The sequence below is a fragment of the Salminus brasiliensis genome, chromosome 5 (assembly GCF_030463535.1).
Source record: "Salminus brasiliensis chromosome 5, fSalBra1.hap2, whole genome shotgun sequence".
Lineage (NCBI taxonomy): Eukaryota > Metazoa > Chordata > Actinopteri > Characiformes > Bryconidae > Salminus > Salminus brasiliensis.
The window spans coordinates 200,172-213,689 of record NC_132882.1 but is presented as its reverse complement, the minus strand read 5'-3'; the positions used below and the strand labels follow the sequence as shown (position 1 = coordinate 213,689).

At 47.5% G+C, this 13,518-nt stretch overlaps 1 protein-coding gene across 1 annotated transcript; it reads right to left on the bottom strand.

Annotated features, from left to right (window-relative positions):
* Window positions 1-10,517: 10,517 nt before the first annotated feature.
* Window positions 10,518-13,267, bottom strand: nog2 (noggin 2). Its single transcript, XM_072678668.1, has one exon. The coding sequence runs from the start codon at window positions 12,174-12,176 to the stop codon at window positions 11,529-11,531; it is 648 nt and encodes a 215-aa protein (XP_072534769.1). The 5' UTR covers window positions 12,177-13,267; the 3' UTR covers window positions 10,518-11,528.
* Between the last annotated feature and the right edge of the window lie 251 nt (window positions 13,268-13,518).

The window sequence follows — 13,518 nt, the reverse complement described above, 5'->3', positions numbered from 1 at the left end:
CAACAGAAACAATAACAGGATCACAGGCAGAAACAACACCAGAACCAACAGAAACAACAACACCAGAAACACATACAGCAACAACAGCAGGACCACATGCAGCAAAAACACCAGGACCACATGCAGCAGCAACACCAGGACCACACGCAGCAACAATACCAGGACCACACACAGCAACAACAACAGGACCAACAGAAACAACACCAGGACCAAACAAAGCAACAACACCAGGACAAACAGAAACAACAAAACCAGGACCACATGCAGCAACAACACCATGACCTACTGAAACAACACCAGGATCACATGCAGCAACAACACCATAACCTACTGAAACAACACCAGTATCATATTCAGCAACAACACCAGGACCAACAGAAACAATAACAGGATAACATGCAGAGACAACACCAGGACCAACAGAAACAACAACAGGATCACATGCAGAAACAACACCAGGACCAACAAAAACAACAACACCAGGACCACACACAGCAACAACACCAGGACCAACAGAAACAACAAAACCAGGACCACACGCAGCAACAACATCAAGACCAACAGAAACTACAAAACCAGGACCACACGCAGCAAAAACACCATGATCCACAGAAACAACAACACCAGAAACACATACAGCAACAACAGCAGGACCACATGCAACAACAACACCAAGACCAACAGAAACAACTCCAGGATCACATGCAGCAACATCACCAGGACCAACAGAAACAACACCAGGATCACATGCAGCAACAACACCAGGACCATATGCAGCAACAACAGCAGGACCTCATGCTGGAACAACACCAGGACCTACAGAAACAACACCAGGATCACACACAGCAACAACACCAGGACAAACCGAAACACCAGGATCACATGCAGCAACAACACCAAGACCAATAGAAAAAACATAACCAGGACCTACAGAAAAAACAACACCAGGACAACATGCAGCAACAACACCAGGACCACACGCAGCAACAATACCAGGACCACACACAGCAACAACACCAGGCCCAACAGAAACAACAACACCAGGACCAAACACAGCAACAATACCAGGACCAACAAAAATAACAAAACCAGGACCACATGCAGCAACAACACCATGACCTACTGAAACAACACCAGTATCACATTCAGCAACAACACCAGGACCAACTGAAACAACACCAAGATCACATGCAGCAACAACACCAGGACCACATGCAGCAACAACAGCAGGACCTCACGCAGAAACAACACCAGGAACTACAGAAACAACACCAGGATCACACACAGCAACAAGACCAGGCCCAACAGAAACAACAACACCAGGATCAAACACAGCAACAACACCAGGACCAACAAAAACAACAAAACCAGGATCACATGCAGCAACAACACCAAGACCAACAAAAAAAACACCAGGACCAACAGAAAAAACAACACTAGGACCAACAGAAACAACAAAACCAGGACCACACACAGCAACAACACCAGGACCTACAGAAACAACAACACCAGAACTACATACAGCAAGAACACCAGGACCACACGCAGCAATAACCCCAGGACCAAAAGAAACAACACCCGGACCACATGCAGCAACAACACCAAGACCAATAGAAACAACAACAGGACCAACAGAAACAACAACACCAGGACGACACACAGCAACAACACCAGGACCAACAGAAACAACAAAACCAGAACCACACGCAAAATCATGACCTACAGAAACAACACCAGAAACACCAGGACCACATGCAGCAACAACACCAGGACCACATGCAGCAACAACACCAAGACCAACAGAAACAACAACACCAGGACCACACACAGCAACAACACCATGACCTACAGAAACAACACCAGAACTACATACAGCAACAACAGAAGGACCACATGCAGCAACAACACCAGGACCACATGCAGCAACAACACCAAGACCAACAGAAACAACACCAGGATCACATGCAGCAACAACACCAGGACCAAGAGAAACAATACCAGGACCAACAGAAACAACACCAGGATCACATGCAGCAACAACACCAGGACCAACCGAAACACCAGGATCACATGCAGCAACAACACCAGGACCAACAGAAAAAACAACACCACGACCTACTGAAAAAACAACACCAGGACCACACGCAGCAACAATGCCAGGACCTGAAGAAAAAACAACACCAGGACCTACAGAAAAAACAACACCAGGACCACATGCAGCAACAACACTACGACCACATGCAGGAACAAAACCAGGACCTACAGAAACAGCACCAGTATCACATTCAGCAACAACACCAGGATCAACAGAAACAACATCAGGACCAACAGAAACAACACCAGGATCACATGCAGCAACAACACCAGAACCAACAGAAACAACACCAGGACCCATAGAAACAACACCAGGATCACATGCAGCAACAACACCAGGACCAACAGAAACAACACCAGGATCACATGAAGCAACAACACCAGGACCAACAGAAACAACACCAGGATCACATGCAGCAACAACACCATGATCACATGAAGCAACAACACCAGGACCAACAGAAACAACACCAGGATCACATGAAGCAACAACACCAGGACCTACAGAAACAACAACACCAGGACCTATAGAAACAACAACACCAGAACCACTTGCAGCAACAACACCAGGACCACACGCAGCAACAACACCAGGACCAACAGAAAGAACATCAGGACCACAGGAGCAACAACACCAGAACCACTGCAGTATTACTCACTCATTAGTCCAGTCAGGAGGCTTTATTATCTTTTCAACTCTATTCATCGTACACAGTGAAACGTAACAGCGTTCCTTCAGGACTATGGTGCAACAGAACACAGTGTGGAGAGAAACACAAGTGCAACACAGAACAAGTGCAGATATAAAATACAACAAAATGCAGACTGACAGTACAGTACACAGAGTGTAGACGAGAAACTGTAACAGGCAGAATACAATAAATAATCAGACAGACTGAGCTTCGTTTGAGATTGTATTACAAATAGAATGAGCATACTATGTTATTGCGGAGGACCAGCCAGAAACCAGTAGATGGCAGTACAGGTTAAATTGCAAAAATGCAATGTGTGCAATGGCTTGAGGGAAGAAGCTGTTGCAGAATTTAGTCATGTTGGACCGGATGCTGTGATACCTTCTTCCTGATGGGAGGAGGGAGAACTGTTTGTGTGATGGGTGGGTGGGGTCACTCACAGTGCTGGATGCTTTGCGGATGCTGCGGGTGGTGTAAATGTCCATGATGGATGGGTGATAGACTGCAATGATCCTCTCAGCCGTTCTTACTATTCGCTGGAGAGTCAGAGACGGTGAAGTTCCCAAACCAGGCAGTGATGCAGCTGCTCAGGATGCTCTCTATGGTGACGGGCCTTTCTCAGCTTCCAGAGGAAGTAGAGACGCTGCTGGGCTTTCTTGGCTGTAGAGCTGGTGTTCAAGGTCCAGGTAAGGTTCTCTGCTAAGTGGACACCAAGGACCTTAACAATCTCCACAGAGGAGCCGTCAATGCTGAGCTGAGAGTGGTTGTGTCGTGCTCTCCTGTTGATTTTACACCAGTAGCATTCTGGCGCAAGTGTCCTTCTTCTCTAGGTGGAAGAGAGAGAGATGAAGGGTAGTGCTGATGGCATCGTCCATGGAGCAGTTGGGACAATATGCAAATTGCAGGGGGTCCGGTGAAAGGGGCAGTTTGGTCTTGATGTTTCTCATGACTAGCTTTTTGAAGCACTTCATAATGAGTGCAACGGGACAGTAGTTATTGATGGAGGACACAGAGGACTTCTTTGGTACCAGGATGAGGGTGGTCTGAGGCATGCTGGGACACTGGGAGATGTTGGGAGTTGTCCATGAGAACATCCATCAGCTGGTCTGCACATTCCCTGAGCACTCTGCTGGGAATGTTGTCTGGTCCTACATATTTCTGTGGGCTGCCTCTGCGAAGAGTTGTCCTCACATCCACTGCATTCAGACACAAAACCTGCTTGTTTGGATTGGGCGTGGTCTTCCTCAATGTTTTGTGCCTCAAACTGTGCACAGAAGTCATGCAGGGCATCAGGGAGCGAGGCATCACTGTCACAGGACGGTGGCATTGTCCTGTAGTTGGTGATTGCCTGGATGCGCTGCCACATGCGCTGTGTGTCACCTGTGTCCTTAAAGTGGTTGAGGATTCTCTGAACGTTTGCACGCTTTGCTTCTCTGATGGCTTGTGATAGTGTTGCTCTTGCTTTCCTCAGGGCCACCGTATCACCCGCTCTGAAGGCTGAGGTGCGGGTCCTCAGCAGCGCATTCATCTCAGCAGTCATCCACGGCTTCTGGTTTGGGCGTGAGATGACACGTGAGGAGACAGTAACATCATCAATGTACTTGCTGGTGTAGGCGGTCACTGATGTTGATACTCCCCCAGGTTAATGGTATTGCCGACAGTTGCAGTTGCACGGCCAGGTTTTCACCTGCTTCTGAACCGGTTTGTAGCGTCTAATGAGAGGCGTGTCTGCTGGAGCCACATGAGGGGCGTTCGCTCCTCTCGTTGCAAAGTCCACATGCTGATAGAATTTGAGGAGGACTGACTTGAGGTTTGCATGGTTGAATCTCTGGCGATAATGAACAGTCCGCCAGGGTGTTTGTTCTGCAGCTCGCTGACAGCCCTGATGGCCTCCTTAGCATTAGCACTAGCGCTAGGTGGAATGTACACGGCAGCTATCAGTATGGTGGAGAGTCACACAGCCACACAGTCACAGCGTTGTTACTCCATTCCGTGTTGATGTAAACACACACGCCTCCACCGTGAGTTCTCCCAGACAGAGCCGCGCTCCTATCCGCTCTGAACGAGGCTAGCCTGTCTAGCTGGAGGGCGCTGTGTGGAATGTTGTCGCTAAGCCACGATTCCACAAAGACTAAAGCACAGCAGTCTCTGAACTCACGCTGGGAAGTTCGCTGGAGTTGTATGTAGTCCAGTTTATTCTTGAGGGAGCAAACGTTTAAGAATAGCAATGGTATAGCCAGATGGCTAGAGCTAGCCTTTAGTCTCGTGCTGATCCCTGCTCTCTTTCTGTGCTTCCTGTCGCATTGCTAGCATCTCACTCCACACCCTGTTACACCACTGAACCCTAACACACTCCACACTGTTACACTACTGACCCCAACACACTCTACACTGTTACACCACTGACCCCTAACACACTCCACACACTGTTACACCACTGACCCCTAACACACTCCACACACTGTTACACTACTGACCCCTAACACACTCCACACTGTTACACCACTGACCCCTAACACACTCCACACACTGTTACACCACTGACCCCTAACACACTCCACACACTGTTACACCACTGACCCCTAACACACTCCTCACTGTTACACCACTGACCCCTAACTCACTCCACACACTGTTACACCACTGACCCCTAACTCACTCCACTGTTACACCACCGACCCCTAACACACTCCACACTGTTACACCACCGACCCCAACACACTCCACACTGTTACACCACTGACCCCTAACACACTCCACACTGTTACACCACTGACCCCTAACACACTGTTACACCACTGACCCCTAACACACTCCACACTGTTACACCACTGACCCCTAACACACTCCACACTGTTACACCACTGACCCCTAACACACTCCACACACTGTTACACCACTGACCCCTAACATGTCTGAATGTAGTCAAGTTCACTGTAAACTATATAAAATATCCATTACATGAAAATGTTCTCATTATCGACTGTTTACAGTGGTGGTGAATGGAATGAGGCATAGTAACCATGACTACAACACAGATACAGCCCATAATTTATCTCCTATCCAAACCCACGAGTGCAGCTACACGAGTCTTCTGAGTTTTATATGGAATGATGATGATGATGATGATGAAGGTAAAATAGTGAATAGAGAATCTGAACTAATGCAGTTCTCTTTAGGGACTACTTTCTGTAGCTGCACTACACCCTGCAGCATGTATCCCTCCACCATTTTAATGATCTGATTTTAAAAGCAGGTTCTAGAGCCAAACTCTTCTCAGAACTCGTCTTCTCAGGCAGCGTCTTCATCACCATTAGGTGAAGAACTTGGGGCAGTGGTGGCTCAGCGGTTAGAGCACCGGGCTATAGATAACAGGGTTGTGGGTTCGATTTCCGGGCTCGGCAAGCTGCCACTGTTGAGCCCTTGAGCAAGGCCCTTTACCCTCTCTGCTCCCCGGGCGCTGGAGTTGGCTGCCCACCGCTGGGTGTGTGAGTGTGTGTGTGTGTGTGTGTGTTCACTACCAGATGGATTAAATGCGGAGGACACATAGTGACCCCAACACATAGTGGTTGGTGTGGCGCAACAGATAACACCCCTACATGCCACTGAGCTACTACACCATGTGGGAGACCAGGGTTCGATTCCCAGTCTGGGTGACTATGCTGCGCTACACCAATAAGAGTCCCTGGGCAAGACTCCTAACACTACATTGGCTCACCTCTGTAATACGAGTAACCTTGTAAGTCGCTCTGGATAAGAGCGTCTGCTAAATGCCGTAAATGTAAATGTAAATGTAAATTTCACTGTACAGTGACAAATACGTGCACCTTTAAACTTTCTGTGAGGAGCTTTTATTAGAGCTTCAGACGTCTGCTTCCCTTCACCTCCACTGTAGAACCACAGCTCTGACTGGGGGAGCTTATCTAGAACCTCCACTGTAGAACAGCTCTGACTGGGGGAGCTTATCTAGAACAGAGCATTTCACACTAAACCCCCCAAACCCACCAAACCCCCCTCTGACTGACTTTGTTCACACTTTAAAGGATCTGTTTGGTGAAAAATCAGAACACGATTGATCTCAGTCCAGATTTAGTCGCTCAGGTATCTGACATGAGTTTGTTTAGTTTACAAGAGATGCTAGGCTAACACTGCTAACACAGACTGGACTTTCACTACATTGGACAGATTTGGTTAGTTGGGTAAACAGTTGTGGTTTAAAAGCAACATGCCTTTAGTCTCTGGGTTTTTTAAAGTAAATAAATAAAGGTTTTGTATGTTTATAGATACAAGAGATGATATAAGATAATAAGAGATGGAGACCGTCAAGTCCAGTGTTTGTTAGCAGTGTTAGCCTAGCATCTCCCACTGTAACCTACAGAAGCACATGTCTGGTGCTAAACATGCTTTACACGGAACTGCTCCTTTAAGCCTTTAGAGGATTGTAGAAGTTGGTGGACTTGCCCTGAAAGTGGCATTACTCGCTTTAATGGAGACCACCTGCTGTTGTTGTTATTGATCTATTGTTGTTCTAATGGTCTTTTGAGAACGGCGCGCGTGATGACGTCATAAAGTTACAGCATATAGAATGGGTGAAGTTTGGAGGTGCGCGTTCTCGTGATTCAGTCTAATGGTCGTGCTCGCGCATTGAAGACACTTACACCCCAGATACGACGATATTTTTAATGGCGCACACACACGCGCGCGCGCGCACGCACATACGCATACAGAGTCGTCTGACTGGCTCAGCCACTCAGACGACTGTGTGTGTGTGTATGTGTGTGCGTGTGCCGGATTGGCTTTCACACTGCAGCGCGAGCTGAAAGGGTTACTGTGTTCGCGCTCTGCGCTGCGAGGCCGAGTGGCGCCGGCGCGCGCCTCCAAAAAGCCCGAGACATCATCAAGAAAGGAGCTGACAGCGGGGGGAGACACACACACACACACACACACACACACACACACGCTCTCACAAACTCACTTTCACACGCACACACGCGCTCGAGAGAGAGAGAGAGAGTTGTTTATAAAAACTCTCCTCCAGCTTAACACTTTAAATGGCAACTACTTTGACTGTCTCTCTCTCTCTCTCTCTCTCTCTCTCTCTCTCTCTCGCTCTAATTAATAGTCCAGTAACGTCACCGTTAGTTCTCCATTGTAGGAGCTTTTGTCTCGCGCCCCTCCGTCACTTTTTCCTTCTGTAGGACAAGGAGAGAGAGACGGTAAGATAGAGAGGGTCTCTCTCTCTCTCTCTCTGCTCTATTTCAGCACTGACAGTGTTTGAAAGTGAAACTGCGTCATATTTTAGTGCTGCGCGTCCTCAACAATGCATAACAGCAGCGCACGAGCTGTAGGAGCTTACACAAGAGGTGGGGGACCCCTCCACCGCACTGAATTAACATTGCACCTTTAACTATTTGCACAATCTAGTGATAAGTCTGTCAATAAGTCCTCTCTCTCTCTCTCTCTCTCTCTCACCCAAGCACTCACCAGGCAACACTAAAAGTCTCATCCCCATCCTGAAAACGATCAATAAACAGTAATGGACAATCGTTTAGATTAATGATTAGACACAGTCCATAATAAACAGTAATGGACAGTGTCTTGGAGTAATGAACAGTGTTGAGTAGTGTACAGTAATGCAGAGTAATGAACAGTACTGTGGAGTAATGAGCTGGCATGCAGGGTAATGAACAGTAATGCAGGTTAATGAACAGTAATGCAGGTTAATGAACAGTGTTGGAGAGTAATGAACAGTGTTGGAGAGTAATGAACAGTAATGCAGGTTAATGAACAGTAATGCAGGTTAATGAACAGTGTTGGAGAGTAATGAACAGTAATGCAGGTTAATGAACAGTAATGCAGGTTAATGAACAGTAATGCAGGTAATGAACAGTGTTGGAGAGTAATGAACAGTGTTGGAGAGTAATGAACAGTAATGCAGGTTAATGAACAGTGTTGGAGAGTAATGAACCATAATGCAGGTTAATGAACAGTGTTGGAGAGTAATGAACAGTGTTGGAGAGTAATGAACAGTAATGCAGGTTAATGAACAGTGTTGGAGAGTAATGAACAGTGTTGGAGAGTAATGAACAGTAATGCAGGTTAATGAACAGTGTTGAAGAGTAATGAACAGTAATGCAGGTTAATGAACAGTAATGCAGGTTAATGAACAGTAATGCAGGTTAATGAACAGTGTTGGAGAGTAATGAACAGTGTTGGAGAGTAATGAACAGTAATGCAGGTTAATGAACAGTGTTGGAGAGTAATGAACAGTGTTGGAGAGTAATGAACAGTAATGCAGGTTAATGAACAGTGTTGGAGAGTAATGAACAGTGTTGGAGAGTAACGAACAGTAATGCACGTTAATGAACAGTGTTGGAGAGTAATGAACAGTAATGCAGGTTAATGAACAGTGTTGGAGAGTAATGAACAGTAATGCAGGTTAATGAACAGTGTTGGAGAGTAATGAACAGTGTTGGAGAGTAATGAACAGTAATGCAGGTTAATGAACAGTGTTGGAGAGTAATGAACAGTAATGCAGGTTAATGAACAGTAATGCAGGTAATGAACAGTGTTGGAGAGTAATGAACAGTGTTGGAGAGTAATGAACAGTAATGCAGGTTAATGAACAGTGTTGGAGAGTAATGAACAGTAATGCAGGTTAATGAACAGTGTTGGAGAGTAATGAACAGTGTTGGAGAGTAATGAACAGTAATGCAGGTTAATGAACAGTGTTGGAGAGTAATGAACAGTGTTGAAGAGTAATGAACCGTAATGCAGATTAATGAACAGTGTTGGAGAGTAATGAACAGTAATGCAGGTTAATGAACAGTGTTGGAGAGTAATGAACAGTAATGCAGGTTAATGAACAGTGTTGGACAGTAATGAACAGTAATGCAGGTTAATGAACAGTGTTGGAGAGTAATGAACAGTGTTGGAGAGTAATGAACAGTAATGCAGGTTAATGAACAGTGTTGGAGAGTAATGAACAGTAATGCAGGTTAATGAACAGTGTTGGAGAGTAATGAACAGTAATGCAGGTTAATGAACAGTGTTGGAGAGTAATGAACAGTGTTGGAGAGTAATGAACAGTAATGCAGGTTAATGAACAGTGTTGGAGAGTAATGAACAGTGTTGGAGAGTAATGAACAGTAATGCAGGTTAATGAACAGTGTTGGAGAGTAATGAACAGTAATGCAGGTTAATGAACAGTGTTGGAGAGTAATGAACAGTGTTGGAGAGTAATGAACAGTAATGCAGGTTAATGAACAGTGTTGGAGAGTAATGAACAGTGTTGGAGAGTAATGAACAGTAATGCAGGTTAATGAACAGTGTTGGAGAGTAATGAACAGTGTTGAAGAGTAATGAACCGTAATGCAGATTAATGAACAGTGTTTGGGAGTATTGAACAGCGATGCTGAGCAGCGCATTGTAAGCATTGTTTAGCCGTATGAGCAGTAATGCAGAGTAATACAGCACTAATACAGAAGAAGGAATGGTAGTGTAGCTCTAATGCTGAGGAGCATGACTGTCGTATGGAGAATCTAACAGTAGTGTAGAGAGCTATACACTAATGTAGAGGGACAGATATTAATGTACACTCCCGTCGTGGCGATCTAGAGTAATGTGGAATAATATAAGAGTAATAAACAGCAGTCCTGAGTTCAGCAGCTCGAACAGCTCACACACACTCCGGCCAGTTCAGCAGAGACATTTTTATTGCTAAAATGTGTCATTATGGCAGTTTACACTGATACGCTTCAGGGTTCTCTCTCCTCCTTCAAGTAGAACGTCTGCTACACTCTTCTACACTCCCTTTAATTCCTAAACTCACAACACAGACAACAATAAATAAAACATACATATTTATTTACTTTATACTAAAATACTATTCCATTTCCAAAAGCTGAGTTCACTCTTTAAAATATACAGTCTCCTCCTCCACGCCCCTCCCCTCATTTATTTATTGATTTATTTATTGTGGTAGAGATTCTAATCTCCTGTAGGCAGCACTGCAGCGAGTGAGCGAGTGGTGGAGAGGATGGAGTTCCCCTCCGGAGCGGAAATGACACAATGGTCCTGTTTCATTTCTTTTCAAAGAAAAATATTCCAAAACAAACAGAAACAAACAAATAAACAACACAAATAATAGCTGCATTCATTTCATACTTAAATATGTACAATATGGTGCTATTCTGAATCACAACGCTATAAAAAAATAGATTCGCTATATGGCGCCACAAATAAACAGTGCAATAGAAACAGTTTATTATTATTAATTATTATTATTATTGTTACTGTTATTAATATTATTATCTTTTTTTATTATTACTTTTCAGTCTCTTCAGTCCGCATCCTGGTGGATGCACGGGCACTCTGCATTCCCTCATCAAATCTCACGCACTCTTATACTCTCGCTCACACTCACGCGTAAGTGCACGCATTCTCGCATTCTCTCGATCATTCTTTTACACTCACTCACTCACTCACACACTCACACAGATTCCTTTCTCTCTCTCTCACGCTCTCACTCACTCTCACACATAAGTGCACGCATTCTATCCTTTTCTAGCTCCTCTCTCGTGCAAGCGAATGCATTCTCACAATCTCTCGCTCAGTCTCTCTCATGCTCTCGCAAACTCTCACACACATGCATCCCACACACTCAAAACATTCTCGCTCACTCTCACACTCTGGCTGTCACTCGCTTTCACACCGATGTGCACTTGCTCTTGCGCTCCCAGCTCAGCAGGAACACTTGCACTCGGAGATGATGGGGTACTGCACGGGGATCCAGGTGCAGTACTTCTGCCGCAGGAAGCCCTGGCAGTACCAGCGCAGGAAGGTCTTGGTGATGGACTTGACGGGCTTACAGAACATGCCCTCAGGCAGAGAGCACGAGTGCTCACTGAAGCAGGTGCCCTCCTTGACGTAGCGCGGCCAGAAGCGCGCACCCAGGTCCTTCCAGCCGTACAGCACGGGGCAGTGCGTGTACGTCCACAAGAACTGCACCAGCTTCCGCCGCGCCTTCTTGCCCATCCGGAGGCGGGTGCCATAGGGCGTGGCCGTCAGGTCCAGCTTACGGAAGTCTGCGGACACTGCGCCGGGCGGCGACGGCACAGCCCGGGTGCTGACATTGAGCTGCGGTGGTGCACCGACGGACATGAAGCTGGGGTCGAAGTGGCTGCCCAGCTTCTTTCGCAGCGTCCGCTCGTTCAGGTCCTGCTCGCGAGGGTCGTACTCCGGGTCGGGCACCTCCTTCAGGTCCGGGACCGGGAGGTGTTCGCTGGGCAGGGGGCGCAGGCGCAGGTAGTGCTGGGCGCCGGCAGGGAGGGCACAGGGCAGCAGCAGTGGCAGCAGCAAGAGCCCCATGATCCCGCGCGGGAGTCCCATGGCTGTGAGTGTGGAGTCTCCGGGCAGGCGGGGTCACCGTCCGGCTCACAGCGGCATAAATAGTCCCGCAGACAGCACGGGCAAGACGATCCTTTTAATAGAGTGTGTGAGCGGCGTTGGTGACACACACACACACTCAAACACCCTTGGGCGGGCGGGCTGGCGGGCAGGCTGTATCCAGGCGCTTCTTGTGCTCCTATATATATCTGTATATATGAAAGGTGATGCAATCCGGCCCCCGCCTCAGAAATAATCACAATAAATAACAACAAAAACTTTCTGTAGATTTCACTGTCCAACTTTTTCAAAGGCAAAAGAAAGTGTCAGCAGCAGACTGTTGCCATGGCAACAGCGCAGAGTTCCTCCTTTGAAGCTCCTGCAGACTTTTCGATCAGCAGCAACAAAACTTTTTCAAACTTCTCAGAAGCGAGTGATCCAGCCTCTCGTGCCCTCCTTCTCGTCCTCCTCCTCCTCCTGCTCTTTCCTCCTTCCTCCTCTTCGTCGTCGTGGTCGTCTTCCTCAGCAGCAGCCGGTCATCACCATGGCGACGCGGTGGCGCACCACAACCAGCGGCGACGGAGAGTCTTCCTCTGAGGCTCGTCGCGCGACATTGGAATGAAGGAGGCGCGCGCGCGCACACCTCCTCCTACTCCTCTGGCGTGCGTTCTCACCCCCGGATGCGCGCGTGCTGTCTCTCGTCTTCCCGGTAAATGTCACACAGGCTCAGTGTCCCAATGTTATTTTTACGCTCTCTCTCTCTCTCGCGCTATCTCTCTCTCCCTCTCTCTCTCTCTTCCTCTCTCTCTCTCTCTCTCTCTCTCTCTTCCTCTCTCTCTCTCTCTCTCTCTCTCTCTCTCCAGGCTGTCCCGCGCAGTGGTCAGTATTCCTCCTCCAGTAACCCGAACGTCTCTCTCTCCTTCTCTCTACTTCACATGTCGCGCGCCTCCCGTGTCTGCGCCTCGCGCCTTTCTCGCGCCGCTGTGGCTGGCTGTCCCCTCATGGCCCCTCGGGCTGTGCGCTCGCGCTGACTGGCTGTCCCGTGCGCTCTGTGTGTGTGGGACGGGAGCTCGCGCTGTACTGAAACTGTGCAGGAGTGCGCGTGAGGTTTGTGCTGAGCGCTCCGCGTGCTCCCAAGTTAAATACACCCCCTCCTCATCACACCCCCTCCCCCCAACCCAGCCCACCAAGAACACACTCAGCATGACTGACAGCACACACACACACACACACACACTCACCACACAGAGGGGAAAATATCGGGCGCAGTGTGTGTGTGGGATCACGGTGGGCTCCTGCAGACAGCGATTAACGAACAATAATCACACACACACACACACACACA

Excerpts from the sequence above, each read along its gene's own strand:
- nog2 (XM_072678668.1), bottom strand. The coding sequence starts at position 12,176 with ATGGGACTCCCGCGCGGGATCATGGGGCTCTTGCTGCTGCCACTGCTG.